The 18751-nt window shown below is 40.8% G+C and overlaps 1 protein-coding gene across 1 annotated transcript in view; it reads right to left on the reverse strand.

The window, feature by feature from the left end:
- The window catches only part of WDPCP (WD repeat containing planar cell polarity effector), a 262222-nt gene that overhangs the window by 128423 nt on the left and 115048 nt on the right, over positions 1 to 18751 (reverse strand). The window contains exon 11 of the mRNA XM_063441857.1: positions 17416 to 17539. Coding sequence (XP_063297927.1) covers positions 17416 to 17539 — 124 coding nt within the window. The remainder of the gene's footprint in view (positions 1 to 17415; positions 17540 to 18751) is intronic.

The following is an 18751-nucleotide window of genomic DNA, read 5'->3' on the forward strand; positions in this document are numbered from 1 at the left end:
CGATGCGCCCGTCAAGGGAAAGACTCTGCCTCCTGGAGCCGGCGAGTCTGTGACCTACAGATGCCACCCGCAGCCCCTGCGCAGTCCCGCAGCCCCTGTTACTCCTCAGCTGAGAATGGGCATTGGCTGAAAACGTGAAAGCTGGTGTGCGAACTCTCTCTGCTCCCAACGAGCAGGTTATACATGACTCTGCCACTGTTAGTCCCTAGGGCCGCCGCACCAGGGACACTCTGTGTTTACACAGGCTTAGGAGATATGCTTGCGATAGGGTGCAGAGTCTCAATAGATTGCCACGTTCCGGTGATATACTCAAGGATCTATAGCGTGTCATGAAGAATAATTAATTATAACAATATTCATGCCTAACTAGTCTAGTTTAAAAGAAAATACAGCGCAATCCCTTATCTACTAAACAGCTACTTTTAAAAAAAATAGCAAAATGTGTCAGCACTAAAGTAGCTGTTTAGTAGATAAGGGAGTGCACTGGATTTTCATTTTTACTGTACTTATTGGCCCCCAGCAGCACCCCATTTAAGCATGTTCGGTGAGTGCAGCCAGCCCCTTGTTTTCCCATAACTAGTCCAGTTTAACTCAAAGCTTCTGTTTTGTTGTCACTTGCGACATGTTCATAGCCTATATAACTTGTATTTCTTTAAGGACCCTGATACCAGAGCATACTATGATTTTCACTACTTCACATAGCAGTTACTCTGTCGAGCAACATAACTATCAGAATTGTTTAGCTTAATGTCCATAACGTTATCCGTGTCTACGCAGTTCAGTTTTAGCTTGTTTATCTTTTTTTTTTTCCAATTTGACATTTTTTTATTGAGTCAGCGAAAAGGCAGTTAGGTACAGAAAAGAAAAAGGGAGGGGCGGACACATAACCAAGAGGGTACATTACATTACCATTGTATACACACATGACAATTCTTGTTCGGTAATACATACATTTTTTCAATTCTATGCTACTCATAAGGTTAATGGGGTGCATAACGTCTAGGGCCTAGTGGCCTGGTACGGGGTGGCCTGTCTGTACAAGTGGTGCCATGTAGGCTTTGGTCTCAGACCTTCTGCCTCTTATCGTGTCTACGTTGTGCCTTACCTTGCTGCTCCGCCCACTTCAGGTGTCTGCGCAGGCCCTTACTATTGGCAGGTCAGGCGGGCTTCTGGTTATGGTAGCCTAACTAAGACAGTCTTTTTTTTCTGTTTTTTTTTTTATTCTCTCGTTAAGGCTACTGGACAGTTCGGCAGTGCTCTGTGGTGGGATGTTTTTGTTTTATTATTAAACTGCGTGTGCTTGCATAGTGGTAGTTATGCCTTTGTGCCTCCCTTCTAAAGGTGATATTCAGATGTATCCGTCTCCCCCCTACTCCTCCCTCAAGTCCGCCTGACAGCTTGGCTCTTTTTCCTTTTTAAAACTGGAGTGGGGGGAGGATTTTAAAGAAAGAGGTATGGGGGCGGGGGGGGGAGTAACTATTTACAATGGAGGCTTGCTTCTTCAGTCTCTTGTCAGGGTGGTCCCATTATTTAGGGTGGAGCCTCCGTGTTCGGAAGCCACAGAGTGCCCAGTGTCTTTGTTGATTGCCATTTCCGAGTGTGCTGAGTTGCCTATTGTGAACCTTGGGCCGAGAGCCCCGAGTCCAGCCCAGATTTCCGTCCCCTCCTCTCATCTATCGCCCCGTCCCGCCTTCCTCGTTTGCTCCCGGTGGTGAACCTCCGTACCAGAGGTTTTGCGTCATATTTAATTTGTCATGTAATAAGAGCCCTACAGGTAGCGTCCCGTGTTGTTACGTCCTCCCCCACGTCTCCCCCTTGGTCACGTGCGCATGGGGTGTGGGTATGTTCCGTGTGTGTTTGAGTTTTAATATAGGTGTCCCACACGATTAGCTTGCTTATCTTTTAAAAAACAAAAAGTGAAGCATTACTATCTAGGAGATGTTATACTATGCAGTGATATCACTGTCTTGTATAGAAATCGTGCAGTTCCCTTTCTTCATTCTGTAACCCCCGAATCATATGCCTTAAAATAAAAATAAATAAATACACACACAAAAAAAAAAGATAAAATAAAATCAATAAAAATAAAAGATGCAGAGTCTGTTTCAAGAGGGGGCAGAGAAAGAACATTTTTACATTTGCCGTTCAGTTTTTTTTTGTTTACGTTTACTGTTCCTGAGTTTTTTGTTTTTTTACTTTTACTGCGTCAAACTATTTTTATGGTCAAGTTCAACCTATGCATGGGGGCATGAGTGTACTCAGGAGACCTTGCAGAAAACACCCTGAAGTGTTTTCTTGCAATAACCAACAATAGGCTCCCCTAAATCACACACAAATGTGTGTGTAAAAATAAAAATTTAAAAATTACCACCACACATTTTCTCAATTTTTGTTGACTAAAACGGTTGCTCTCCATATACAATACTTTGGGGTGTCAATATATGCAGGGCCGGATTAACATAGGGGCTGATGGAGCTGCAGCTCCAGGCCCATGGTATAGGCCCATTTAAAAAAAAAAGTTTTAAAAAGTTAAAAATAATTAAAATTATAATATATAAAAAAATATAAAATATATATAAAATTAAGGTATACGGCACAAGCACAGTATTAGGGGCCAATATTCCTTTAATAATAAAATACAACAGCTGTTTTTTTATACTGTGCTTGTGCCATATACCTTTATTTTATATTTCTTATATTTTTTTATATATTAGAATTGTAATTATTTTTTTACATTTTATTTAACTCTTACCTGGCCATTGCAAACTTTGAATTATTCACTCACTCAAGAATCCTAGGTGGGGATTATACCACCTACGCCAATATAGTGAGCAGTATATTCCTGCTCACTGATATGTGAGTATTATACCTTTTATATACCTATCAGTTATTGCCATATACAGAGAGCACTATTTGTTTTTATTTCTCTCTCTATACCGAGGACCTGTACCTACTAACACCTATATCCGACCAGTGGGGGATCAACGCCACTGAATGCTACACACTCCTGAGCTGGCCAAAGCTCTGAAATAGGTGAGTAAGAAGGACTGATATTATCACCACTGATATCTTCCCATTACAGTTTCACACTAGGCCCACTGGACTCTTAATCTGGCCCTGAATATATGCACGTTCATGGCAAGAAAATAAATTGGGATATGTAAAAAAGCCAAAAAGAAGATAGGCAAAGAAGATATGTCAAATTTGAAAAACACATGTCAGAAGTTTGGCATTGCACCCCCCAAACAACCCAACAAACCTATGCATAGGTGGTATCACTACTCAGCTGATGTTGCTGAACACATATTGTCAGTAACACATAACAGGAACTGAGAATCCATGCCTAAAGTACAATGTGGGAGAAAAAACACAGAAAAAATGACTAACCATATAAAACTCCATCACGCCTACATAGGATATTCCCCAGTGTCCCGGACACATGCTGGAGGTGCGGAAGAGAGGAGGGCACCCTGAGACACATCTGGTGGGACTGCCCAAACATACAGCCATTCTGGAACCAGATCAGTGAAAAAAATCACAGAGATCCTCCGGGAAACGTTCCCCCTAAATATAGTGCAATACTTACTACATTCGACGCCAGGGCCAATCTCACAATATAAAAAATCCATATTGAGACACCTGCTGGACGCGGCCAAGGCACTCATACCGACAATGTAGAAACAGACACAGTTCCCAATGCTAACCCAATGGTACAACAGAGTGGAGGAGATTTGCTCCGCGAGAACGCGAGGGCGTCCCTCGCGGGACAGAGCGAAAAATATGTTGAGCGGTGGTGGCCGTGGTTGGGGTACGTCGCCGGGAGACGGGGGGGGGACGATGACACGACCCCACGCGCCGACCCGGTGGACACGGGAGGAGCAATAGGGGAAACACATGCCCGCTAGATGCCAAGACCACAGGGAAACCTGCCACTCGACCGACAGGGGAAATGACCAAGAGACGCTACTTGACCCACGGTCACGCACTGGGGGAATGGGGGGGGCACACAAGAAGACACTGGCGACTCGACCCCAGAAACCCCGACACACATACAAGACCACCTCGCAGCAACCGCCTACGCCATGACCTGAATCTACACTACCCGACAGACAAAACACGCAAAACAAAGAGACGACGGTGCCCTCTACAGCTAAGCTGAAACGGTCTCGACCGTTAACATTAGGTATTTCTAAACTCTGTGTTTTTTGGCAGTTGTAGATGCGTAACAGATTTTGGGGGTCAAAGTAAGAAAAAGTTTGTTTTTAAAAAGAATTTCATCATATTTTATCCTTTTTTTTTATAGTAAATGATATGATATAAATAATGGTATCTTTAGAAAGACCATTTAATGGCAAGAAAAATGGTATATAATATATGTGGGTACAGTAAACGAGTAAGAGGAAAATTACAGCTAAACACAAACACCGCAGAAATGTAAAAACAGCCCTGGTCCTTAACGGTAAGAAAATTTAAAAACGGTCTTGTCACTAAGGGGTTAACTTGAGGACCTTTCAAAAGACACCATGAATTATCATCAAATGACAGTGTCACTTGGATTCATATCAAATAATCACATCACATGGATCTGCATGTCAGTACGAAAGAAAAAACAAAACAAAAAAATGATTATATTAGCAACAGAAATTGTTAATAAAGAAGTGAATTCCAGTGGAGTTCAGTCTTATGATTAAATCTATTAATCAAAATCTGTTTAAAGGTGACTCCTCAAAGCGATTTCAACATGTCAAAATTTATTACATTTCGACATGCTGCTGGCTAATAGGTTTTTTTCATCTCTTTCCTTTTTTTTTTTTTAAAGTAATCAGTAATATCCATTTGTGAGCATGTTTTAAACATGGTTTTATAAAAAAAAAAGAAATTTAGCAGGTTAGTTACAAAGAGCAATTCTGGCAAATAACCATGGAATCCACAGAATGTTCCTCCATACTGTTGCGATTTTAGACCCTTCTACACCATTGAATCTCCCTGCTTTGGGGAAAACTGTACAATACTGATAGTAAGTAAATAGCCTCAATCAGAAACCAACATTAACTATGTACATTCCAGACACAATATTCATTAGTATGCAATTTGAGATGATCATTATTTTTGATTATGGTCAAACGAGAGGATTGCTGGGCATTTCTCCAAGTGCAAGAAAGCTTTTCACCTGGCTGAGTTTTTACCGGCGCAACTGTTCTTTGAGACTGTGTGACCGTTGCCAGTATTGGAAAAACACTGACAATGCAAATGTCGGTATTTTTAACTTGGATTGCCTATGGAAAATGAAGACAAAGATAAACTGCAGCAAGCAAAGACAAAAAAAAAAGGGGTGGGGGGGGGGGGGTGGGGGGTGGGAGACATGGACTTTATATTTTCTAGCAGCTTGCATTAAATGAACACTATAGTCACCTAAATTACTTTAGCTAAATAAAGCAGTTTTAGTGTATAGATCATTCCCCTGCAATTTCACTGCTCAATTCACTGTCATTTAGGAATTAAATCACTTTGTTTCTGTTTATGCAGCCCTAGCCACACCTCCCCTGGCTATGATTGACAGATCCTGCATGAAAAAAAAAACTGGTTTCAAAAGTTGAAATATAAATACTAACACTATACACTACAAACAGTATACACACACAGAACAGCTGTCCGCTTTAAACATGTGGCTTCATCATACAGACAACAGAAGCAGCTGCTTTTAATGTATTGTTGCCTTGAGTAATGCACTTTACATACGTAACCCCTGTTTGAAGGGAATATCTGGTAATACTTCTGGTTTAACAGGACAGGTATTCTATATGAAAAAATAACACAATGCCGATAGGCTGAAACCTAGTTTGAGTAGGATCCTGTTTGCCTAACTTGTTCTACCACAATTACTTGTATGTTTTACCACACTGGACAGTGCTGATGATATAGATATATATGTATTAAGGCCGTTTGGCCTGTATTTGTGGGAGGGGCTTAAATTAATTTACTCCCCTATATAAGGGACCCCCCTTACCTGACTCATATCGCTTGAGGTCAGCATCAGAATGATTTCCACTTCCGGGTCATCCAGACGCCATTTTACCTGATTACTCCATGAGGTTTTCTAAGCAGAGCTGTGTCAGGAATCCAGCCACAGGCTTTTCCGGCCTACCACCTTCTTTCTTCAATCCATCGCCGTGGATGGTGTCCAAGTGACTTACAAACCGTAAGTCGACCTACCCGTTACGCCAGGCATCAGTCCCACGGCACCATGCACGGGTCAGGTCCTCACTTTACAGCTGCATTTTGTCTAAGTCTGCTCTAAAACCATTGCATGTTCATGCATTTCATTCGTTTAAACCCCCTACCGGTCTTTGGGTGTACTACAGGCTTCTTAGACATTATCGCATTTCATGTACAAACCAACGAACCACTGCATTTTCGCCTACACACTGACCCCTATCGGTCATTCGGTGTACTACAGGCTTCTTAGACGTTTTTGCTTTTCATGTACAAAACAATAAACCACTGCATTTTCACCTACACACTGTCCCCTACTGGTCATTCGGTGTATTACAGGCTTCTCAGACATTATTGCATTTCATGTATAAACCAACGAACCACTGCATTTGTGCCTGCACACTGACCCCTACCGGTCATACGGTGTACTACAGGCTTCTCAGACATAATTACATTTCATGTACAATCCAACGAACCATGGTATTTTCACCTACATGCTGACCCCTACTGGTCAATCGGAATACTACAGGCTTCTAAGACTTTATTTCACTTCATAAGCAAACAAACTAACTACAGCATTTTTCGCTTTTATACTGACTCCTATCTGTCAAACGGTAGGATTAACCCCTTAAGGACACATGACATGTGTGACATGTCATGATTCCCTTTTATTCCAGAAGTTTGGTCCTTAAAGGGTTAAAGGGTATTTTTTACCATACAATTAGCATTTCTGACCCCTACTGGTCAACAGCAAAACTGTCTTCACATGTCATATACAATTTACCAGCCAATATAAATTACACATAAGATTGTTTTAAACATAACCATAAACCATAAATTAAACTCCAGCACGGGCTCAACTTCAGGTTTAATTCACAATAATTTACAGTTCACATCAAGACCAACAGTGGTTCTATCAACACTGCCACCTACAGGTCTGTCAAGTACATTGACAATTATTATGGAGTTTTACAAACACCAAAACACTGACACCTATAGGTCAATAGACAAACAACATTTCACATACCAATCAGTATCCAACTACACTGCCACCTATAGGGCACTCGGCAGATCTCCAGTGCACTTGCATTTTGCAACACCATGTTCACTGACCCCTACCATTCAATAAGACATACAACAATTCACATAGCAAGTACTATATCAAACATCTGGTATAAATACATATATTATTACACAGTAGCAGACGCATCTGTATATACGTAACTGGTAATATAGTTCACATACATTTTTCACAGCACGCTGCTCACACAACAGACTTTCCCCTAGCAAGGGGACATACAACATACAAGGTGGGGACAGACCACTTTTTCACTTGTACATACGGCACTTAATGGGTTAAGATTGATACATATTTAACCAGTATGGCTACGATGTTTAATATTTACACATCACGACACTTTACTTTTCACATATACTGTACGTATTAAGATAAGCTTGGTCTATGCCATATTTCCTTATGCCATACGTTTTTATCCATTCAGGTTACAGTTACTACTAAAAAACCTATACGGATTGTCAGGTTCAATACCATACTACCAGGAACATACACCTGCTCACGTAGTTATCCATCTCTTACCTTCCCTGGAATAGTAATAGTGTACTGGCAATTAGAGTTCTAGGGCCCAATAGGTATTACCCCCTTTTTTCTCTGCATTATGCTTCGGTAAGTGGTCCCGCGAGGCCAACACCCCGCCTCACACTCGGAGGCATTCACCCCTCAAGCCACTCGTGAGCTAGCCGCCTCGCATTGTATCATAGAGAGGTGCTCACCTGTCACTCCCCTTCCTATTTTTTAGTTACTGTCACCGAGAGGCCAACATTCTGCCACAACGTTCGGTGGCCACACAAAATCCCCTCGCGCCAAGCATAGATAGAGCCTCTCAAGCCACTTGGCAACCAGCATGGCCTCACCAGTCACCAAAAAAACACCAAGCCTAATCGTTTCGCCTTACGGCTTAGCTAGCAAGCCAGTACAAAACCCCTGGGTACAAATAATTGCAATCTTATTGTTATTTAAGTATTTCTCAAAAAGATGGTGAAGAATCACCTCTTCCTAGCACCCCGGCTAGAATTGATACACCTTCAAGCAGAGGAGATGTTGCTAGTCCTGCAGCAATCAGATCCTGGACGATCCCACACATTACCACCGACCTAAGGAGGTGACAAATCCCCTACCCTGCCACAGCAAGGAAAGCAGAGTTAAAAAGGGGGGGAGGGGGGGATATATAAGTGGATTTCTCCTACTTGGGGGTTAACCCTTAGTGAAATAAATTCACCAAAAATACAAAATAATAGAAGGAACGTAGAGAGAAAGGACAGGAAAAATAGGTAGAAATAATCCTGATAGAGTGGGTTTCCCTCAATCTGGAGGGAAACTAAAGTGGGAAAAAGTGGGTAGTTAATTCCCAACAATAAAACTTAGCTTTTAATTATAACTAAAAATAAAAGTAGCGGTTGGTATAGTGACCCACCAAAACACAAATATAAATATATATATATAAAAAAATGTGGCAACACCAGGAGACAGTGGAACAAAACAGTGAGCCACTGTGACTTGCAAAGTCGAAGGGGTTATACTGTTAATGATACAAAGCCACCAAAGTGTATACAGCGGTGTAAGCTGCTAACTAAATTCCTGCTACTGAGTATATATAGCAGAGCGTCTGTTCAAGCGGTATGATCATTAAATAGATGAGCTTGCCGTTTTCAAAACACTATTTAGAGACATTATAGCGGTAAAGTAGCTGTATGGGTATAATTGACAGTTTTACCAAAACACTTATGTCAGATATTTTGTAGAGCGTGGTGCAAGCGGTCTGTAATGAAATAAGCTTGCCGTTTATAATGCACTTATATACAGACGTTTAGGTAGTAAGTAGCTGAGTCGGTATATTAGCCAAATTGACCAAACAACTTTTGGCAGATTCTCAGACTGCTAAACCAAGGTTCTGAGAGAGACCGGTAAATTTGCAGTATTTAAATCGCTAATACTGGTAAAGCGTGAAAGGATGACTGAGCTCCTGAAAAGCTCAAATACAAAACTGATACTCAAAAGGGGAGGGGGAGAGAAAACTGCAGATAATATGGTGTATAGTAAAGGAGACTATCTGCCTGTCACTAGTGACCCTAGCAACTCGTGCCTTCGAGGGCACCCCTTAGCAAAAAGCCTGATTTCTCCTGATCGCTAGTGCAGTGATATAAAGTCCCAACCTCCCAGCAGAAAGCCAAAACAGGCTAGAGAGAAATTTAGCTGAACTTGCTTCTAGATAGAGCAGATGAGTCAGTGTTGCCGTGTGTCTAACCCTGTTAGAAAATCTTGGCAGGGATATAATGTGACACTGATGATGCAGTGTGCTGGATAACGCCAGGTGAGAGCCCCTGACGTACGTTTCGCCACTCTGGCTCTTCAGAGGGGGGCCAACCTAAGGAGGTGACAAATCCCCTACCCTGCCACAGCAAGGAAAGCAGAGTTATTCAAACTCCTCCATACATCAACGGACAACACAGAGGCAGGGGAAGGCCCAGCTACACCAACTCAGGTGACACCCAGGCCATGCTAGCCTCACTCATAAACTCATGAGCCAAAAAATGTTATGACAGACTGGCAATCTCGTGTCGGTCACCACAGCCCTCACAAGGCTGGGCCTCACGTTACTGTACAACCAGCACCAACCGAAACTCGGTTACCTGGTACAATCAATTCTTATGACACACAAGACGTTAACCCTGCACGTATGATCCCAGCACATTGGGGAAGCAAGGCATATATATGTATGATGATGTATCTGTGATGGTCAGATCCAGGGATTCCAGGTAAATCGTGAACTGACCATCCCTTGGTTTGGTTGGCATTTGGAATATGTAGAGATGTTTATTTGTGCAGGTACCCATACAGAAGGGATTTTGTCCCAAACAAATGGACGAGCACTCTCAGGCTCCAGGTACCAGCACCTCTGAACTACCAGAGACAATTGATATGAGTAGTTGCACTGCATATAGACCGTTGCATATATGTTCAAATGGTTCAGGGCACATGACAAACCATGTGTCCCAATACAACTTACAAATAACGTACTCACCATCTGTACACACCAATGAATTTTCAACACTCCTGACTCATCACCCTTCCAGACTTGTAGTAGAGTTACTAAAGCTCTGGAGCTTCAAAGGGCTCCCATACAGGTATCATAAATACAACTTCAAGGAATATTGCATGCCCTCACTTACAGTCAGCACAACAGAACCATTGGCTGTAAACACACTCAGCCAAGATTTGCAGAGGGGTCTTCCAATCTCCACCATTTACAACATGGCACCAAACACAAACACATTGGTATTGTCACAAGGAAATCTTCCCTTAAACAAAGACTAACCATAGACTTATTGGCACCACACACCTCCGCTACCCAAGTCTCAACTCCCTCATACTCTCCGAGGAGTTTCCTTACTATACAACACCATTTATCTACCTTTACAGCTATCACTCAAGCATGGGTTGAAGCTTGGTTAAGTAAGACCAATATCATCAACGCAGTAAACGGCTACCATCTACCCTACACACTGGCACTTACATGGCATAAAATGGGCAATCCTTTCCGCTCAACTTTCGGGCTACAGATTAGCCTACTATCGATATTCGCAGATACTCTGTGCTGGTTATGATAACATATCCAGAGGCCTTACAGTCATACACTATCTAGAAGACTTCTTGTTGATCAAAGATAACATATTTTTCACTAGAAGCCTCACGGCAGCTTAGTCTGGTTGACCACTTGGGCGTCCCAGTACCCCATAAGAAACAGAAGGCCCAGATACTATCATCACATTACTGGGCATACAACTTGAGTCGGCATCCATACACGCAAGTTACCACAAGACAAATAGGGAACATTCTCAACTACATAAATCACTACCTCCTGCTTAGTACTTACAACTGCAAGGAACTACAATCCCTACCAGGTTCCTTAATTTTGCCATGCCCGAAGACCACGCTTTCACATCCAGAGTACTTTCCCCTTTTTTCCCACACTTCCAACATGACGACCATGACACCCCAGCAACAGCAGACCTGCACATGGGGGGGGATTTCTTAACCACTTGGCATGGTAAAAGCATGTTCCTTCCAGGATTGTCTGACACTTTTCCAACCAGATGGTCAGACTCGGCGTCTACCACGGGTTTGGCAGCGATCTACCGGGAACGATTGCTTTGGAGCTGTTGGCCATGGCATCCAGGTTTGGAAATTTTTACACCACCTCAGCCCCTTTGGGGGATCTACCCCATTGTACCAGCTGCTGTGGCATGGGGTAAATGATGGTCAGGGTCATCAATCCGTTGTTACTCAGACAACTAAGCACATGTCATATCTTCAACAAACGCCACTACTCATCCATAAGGTCATGATAATTCTGGGGAACTCCCTTGGTTGGCAACTTATCACATTTCTTTTACTTTCATGTACCAGGCGGGGGTATACATCCCTGCCGACAATTGTCTCATTTATATTCGAGGCATGTTCATCATACGCTTCCTACAGCCACCGATACAGTCACGGCCACTCTTTCGTTCCAGAGACAAAATCATGGACTAGACATACTCATGCAGCATAGCATGCACTATCCCACCTAGCACTTTTGTCCCATGCTTGTAGAATGCATAACACAGCTTTTCACCTGGCTTAAAGAATCTCATTGGCATAGCTCAACCTGTGATAACATTTCTCCTAGGTTTTGCTTCTTTTTGCCACCTTAAACTATCTCACACACCATTAATTATATATTTTACAGGCATTCAACAAAAAAGGATAACCTATGGCCAAAACTACCATAACTTCATGCTATCATACCAGACAAGAATATACTCAGAGGTTTTCAGGAATCCATTCCCCCACGTTCCTCTCAGAGATTACCAATAGCCATCCAACTTTTCATCCTTATCGGACCTATTAGATCTACAACCATTCAATTATACTACCAAGTCGGCCATTACCAGCCATGCACATTGACTTTTATGCCTTTCTCAGGCCAGATAATCCACTACCATCACCACCACTCAGACAGATCATTGTCTTCAACGATCCGACGTACGTAAACACATATATCATTACCTATTGGCTCTACCACATTCTGAAACGAGTCAACACGCACCAACAGTAGAGATAACATACTATCCTACCCACGACAAATGGTGTCCACTTTCAGTCCTAGATTCTTAGCTTCAAAATCCTTCCAGGATTTAAATACTGTAATGCATTTAAGGAAATGTCTGGTTAATTTGTATATATTTGTTGACTGTATTAAATCTTTGATTATTCATTTTTGCCCTCTTTATTTACAGGCCTACAGTATCGTTGGTCTCGGCACACCACAAACGACTTGCTCCCTTTATAATATCCTACGCTTATGCTGGATCCTTACTCCATATACGGCTATTTGCCCCTTACACAAGTATTAAGGCCGTTTAGCCTGTATTTGTGGGAGGGGCTTAAATTAATTCACTCCCCTATATAAGGGACACCCCTTACCTGACTCATATCGCTTGAGGTCAGCATCAGAATGACCCTCCCACCCACTCCTCATTTCAACACTTTTTCTTTTCTTTCCATGGGGATTCCGGCGACGCTGGATGTCCTCATGCATAGCGTGAGGATGTCCAGCGTTGTTTAGACGACCAAAAGTTGTCTAAGAAGCTGGAAGTCCCTCTAGTGAGCCGCTAGAGAAGGACTTAACCCTGCAAGGTAAATATTGCAGTATATAAAAACTGCAATAATTACACTTGCAGGTTTAAGGGTGATGGGAGTTGGCACCCAGATCATTTCAATGAGCTGAAGTGGTCTGGGTGCCTACAGTGTCCTTTTAAGTGGGAATTTTGCATTTATGCCACATTACCTATGCATACAATAAAACTGCCCAAATATTTTTGCAAATTCAAAAATTATCCTAGGACCTTGGGATAAGTCCACCTTGGGCACAACAAAGCCAAAAAATCATATTCCACAATTCTCACAGAAAGACGGTGCTCGATTGCTAAATATGCCGGCAGAAATACATGATACAGTCTGTAATATGAATGCCTATCTGTGCTCATTTGCATCCCAAGCTGGGAATTCTGTGAAAATTAGGTGATTTTCATGATATTCATGCCTTCCAATCAACAGGTGTATTTAAGAGAAGATATACACTGTCTTCCCTGAAGTTCCTGTGGGATTAAAACAGCAGGAGGAGGAGAACAAGTGGGTTATGTAAGTAGCCTCCAGAGATCCTTGTTAAGCAAATACCAAAAATTACTTTCATCTGCCTTATATGTAGAATCTAGAACCTATCCTGTGAAGGAGACTGCCAGTTCCCATTTTAGACCAGGAGCCAGAAGTGGCCACTAATGCTCTCTTAGCACATTTATCATGTGAGTTCCTATGTTTTTATTTCTATGGTATGGTTGTTTTTATATTGACTTTTAAGACTATGATATTTTTATTTGTCTCTTATAAAGGGGAAACGCCAATTTCCAGGATTTTTTAGATTATGTTTGCTTAACCATCCAGTTACCAAATATGTATTATTGACATGTGAAAAACTAAAATGAAATGTAAATCCACACCTCTCTCCTGAAACTAGCTGTCTCCATCTTAGCTCCCTGTCAATCATTCTTAGAGGTTGGTCCTTCGCATCTGACAGTCGGCATATAGAAAGCAGGCAGCAAAGAAGAAAAATCAAACAATGCTGCGATTTTCTCCTATTCATTTATAATAATTCGCCCTGGCTTTGCCTGTTTTTAAGTGGATTATGATATTGTTTGCCATATTTTTAATGTCAATTTAAAAGAAAACAAAGCATCTCACAAAAAAATGGTTAATACAACTAATAGGTAACTTTCAATATTTTACTCAATGGTGTAAATTCCAGAAACATGATAATTCACCTTTAATCAAACATATTTAATAGGTGAATCACCCCTATTCTATATATTTTATGATATCTCTCAGCATAATATATTCAGGGGATGTGTTGTAAAATTCACCAGGAAGTGTAATTTTAACAAGAGCTATATGATATGAGTGAAGCATTTTTCAACTTCTATGAATACATAGTTTTGATTCGTTAAACACCACTAAAGTAGGTGTGTTACAGTAAGTGGTCTTTAAGAGATTAGTGTATACTATGCACAGAAAAGCCTCTCCCACGACAAGCATTTACTAACATTCCACAAACATAAAACAAAACAAAGTAAAACTAACAAAAAGGCTTTGCCTACTTACATCACTGAGAGCATCATATTGTGAACACAGGTGACATTTGTGATGCACATTTTTTTAAAATGTATTTTAAAAAGTGTGGTTCGGTCGTCATACAGTAAATTGTGTTGTTTAGACAAAGGAACTTCATAATGTATGGAGATGTTAGAAAATTCTCCAATACAGTGGCCTACATTTTGGAATTCACAAATCATTTTATTAATATTTATTATTATTAATTTATTAACATTTTATTAATATATTAATATTAAGGAAAAACAAACAGTCTCAGTCATATTAAATAAATATACATGGATATTTTATGTAATATAAACAAAGAAGAAATGGAAATACCGATAAATCAATTATGTGGAAATATACACGGCTGTCTTTGCTCGGGTGATTTTACTTTATACGTGTAACGCCTGATATACATGAATTTATGTCTAGCTGTGAAAAAGCTAAACTTGCTCAGTGAAATATTAAGCTTTCTACAGGTTTAATTACCAAGTATGAGCATCTTCAAAAGAGAGCAACCCATTTGCTACACTCGATAGTTAAAAATAAAAAAAATGTGCTCAGTCTGGAAATCATCACATGACTTAACATGCTTCTCAGAATAATTCCTTTTATCAAATAGAGTGACTGAAGCTTGACCAAAAATGTTGGCTGGGCACCAGGTTGCAAATTTTATAATGAAATACATTATTAGTAGCTCACAAGAAACAAAGCTAGTGTTAAAGGTTGGGGGATAAGGAGAACGTTGGTCCCATGAAAACAATAAAAAAATACAAAATTAGGCATTTTCAAAGTAGAACATTCTTTTTATTTTATTTTTTTCTTCAATATGGTGCAAGGTGGAAGTAAAACATTATTGCAAGACTAAGAGATAAAATCTCCTTTAACCCCTTAAGGACACATGACGTGTGTGACACGTCATGATTCCCTTTTATTCCAGAAGTTTGGTCCTTAAGGGGTTAAGGGACACTTATGTCACCATAAAAACTCCATCTCATTTAAGTGTTATGGTGCCTTGGGTCCCCTGGCACCTTCCTATTGTTCAGCTAAAAGTGCTGCCTTACATCCAATAGGCACCAAAGACAGACCTTTCCCGCAGGCAAATGTAGGTAGGCAATTGAGAGTGGTCTGATAATAAAGTTTATAAAAATGAGCAAGAAAATAGTGAGGGAGATTGGACGATAGTGGACTAGAGTCAAAGGGAGAGAGTATGGACAGGTGACATGGGAAGACATTGGGCTAGTAAGAGTGAAGGAGGGACATGGGAGGTAAAACGAGGTGCAAAAACACTCTTGTGGATACACCTGCAAACAAATAAAAAACATCTTCTTTAAGTAAAGGGTTACTCCAGGCACCACGGCCACTTCAGTTATATGAAGTGATTATAGTGCCTAAAATTTGTATGAACAGCGCTTAGGCATGAAAGTGTAACTTCACGTCTGGCAGCCTCAGCCTGCATGGAACTAAAATTCTGGACTGGTCAATGTTAATTTTGTGGAAATTTTGATGCACAGAAAAAAATTAATTAGCTGTGATTAATTAGCTGACGTTCTCAGACAATGAATGAGTGGCAAGATCGGCATCTGGCTTCTGCAGAAGATAGGTGTAGTAAATCCTCCTTTAGTGGAGACCCAGCTCCCTGGAGGACATCGGGGTAGATCAAGGGTACTTGTACCATAGTAACCTCTACAGCGGGCTGTGGTGGTTACGATGGTTGAAGTACCCTTTTAAAGGGACACTGTAGGCACCCAGATCACTTCAGCTAATTTAAGTAGTCTGGGTGCAGTGACCCTTTTTACATTGCAGCTCTAAGTCTGCCCCCAGTGGCTGTCTGCCAGACAGCCACTAGAGTGCTTCCGGAATCCAAACCGACCTTAGGTCGGTTATCGGACGCTGGACGTCCTCACGGATCTCCTGCGTCAGATTTTCCACATAGGAAAGCATTGAATAATGCTTTCCTATGGGGAGGTCTAATGCGCAAGGGGGCCATTGCCACGCATGCAAATTAGGTCTCCCCCGCCAGGCTGATGTCGGCGGGGAGGAGCGTGGGTCGAGCCTCACCCAGCGCAGAGGGACATCGGCGCTGGATTCAGGTAACTGGCTGAAGTTGTTTTAACCACTTTAGCCTTGTGGGATGAGGGCCTGAAGGGAGGGGGGAACCTAATAACCCTATAGGGCCAAGAAAACAGGTTTGTTTTCCTAGTACTATAGGATCCCTTTAAGGAGTAAGTTCACTCGGTACATCAAAAAAACAAACATACCAGTAGTAAACAAATCCACAAAAAGTAGAAATAAAGTTTGACCGAATAAATTACTGGGTTTAAAGTTTGACTGCCTTGAAATGATCAAGTACAAAGGTAAATAAATAAATTAGACTTATGGAGAAGATGGAAACAATAGGAGGAAATGGCCTAAGGGACCACATGATGGAGCTACTTATTTGTGATGACCATAGTTTCATGACCAGAGCTGGAGTGTGGTTACATAACTATCAACAATAACATTTTAGACACCACCTGAGTGAGGAGGGTACAATTCTAAAACACAATGTGTTGACAATAACAATCAACTCGACTAGAACTTCCAGCAGTTATGGTATAACAAAACAAGCTGCTTCTCAGCTGAGCAGTCACTTAGCTTAAAAACTGAGCACAATAAACATGGACATGTCAGGGGGCATCCATTAGATTAGGAAATGCGAGTAAACTACACATAGTTAAATATTAGACGTACATTATGCTAATTTTCCTTCAAACCATTTCTATAGCACACTGTGATTTTCTAGAAACAGTCTCTGAAAGCAAAAAGATCCTCAGAAACCATTAGGTTAGTGAAACTATGTTTACTACAAAACGATAATATGTAAACTAAAGAATAAAGGCAGTTTGTGAAAGAGAACAGTAGTTAGAACAGAAAATAATAATGTAATTTACCTGAGAAGATGGTGGAAAAATCTCCGTGCATAACGACTTATTGGGTCCCTATATTCCACAATAGTGGTGTCCAAGAGAGGTTTTTCTGGGGAATAGAACGTTCCAAGGCATGCCTCTAGCTGGGCTGTGGAGTTAGACATGGAAACACAATGAGACAGGAACACAGCATTGCGTATAATACAGAGAACATGATGTATCTCCATGTCATGGGAGTCAATCCAAAACATACAGTACAGCTACAAATAATTACATTCAAGTGATGTTGACCACATATGTTCAATAAGACGGACAACGTTAAAAGAAGTGGTGATGGTAAGACAGATATATGGGTTGTTGAAATGGCTCAGGAGTCACTAAATCTGATACGGTGGTCTTTACATTGCTCTCAAGTATCCTAGATGTAGAACTATGAGTAAGCATTTGAGAGCATCACATAATCCCATATCGGAAGTGTGCTTAATAATCAAGTTCAGAATATCACAGACATGGAAGCATTCAGTATCCATTTGATGAGCCTCAATAAATGTAAGAGAAACCATCACTTATCAGAAACAAAATCTTTGAATAAAACACAAAAAAGCAAAAATAACTTGTGTTTAATCTTTTTGTCCATGTGATTCTGTTCCTTGAACTTAAATGACATCACAATGAATTAAGTTCAGTCAGGGCAGAGACTACATTGGAGGAGATGAGACTGACACATTCTTTCTCCTCTTCCCTCTACGCTCACAGATGTAACAGGGCATAATAAATAGAATCACAAACATTATGGGAAGTGATGTTCTCCTTTAAACATGGTTATACATACATACACATATCAAGACAATCAAATTAAGAAAACAAGCACATTTTTGCAATGTAGAGAATTTTCGGAAGATAACACCCATAACTATGGAGAGCAGGTAAACATGAGTATAGAGAAGAGAACCCACACCAAGCACTGGGAATTGTTTTGACGCAATATCAATACATAGAACAGTTGATATGAAGATAGCAACACAGTTGTCTCTAGTGGATACATATATATATATATATATATATATATATATATATATCATAACCTCAGTTTGTGTATATATGGAGAGAAATGGCGGCTCCAGCAGCTGGGTCTCATACTGTAATTGAAGCAGGCATTACTAAAATGAAATTAGAGGTTAAAGAATGAAGTAGAAGAGGACTCTACTTTTTAGGAACGTTTTGAAGACTGTATGCTTCTTTTAATAAGTTTGCTTTATTGAAACGCAGGGACTAGAAGAATTGGACCTTTAAAAATTATGAATACTATCAATATAATAAGTGATAATCCGCTAAACACAATATTTGGCAAATACACTCT

The sequence above is a fragment of the Pelobates fuscus genome, chromosome 2 (genome assembly GCF_036172605.1).
Source record: "Pelobates fuscus isolate aPelFus1 chromosome 2, aPelFus1.pri, whole genome shotgun sequence".
Classification (NCBI taxonomy): Eukaryota; Metazoa; Chordata; class Amphibia; order Anura; family Pelobatidae; genus Pelobates; species Pelobates fuscus.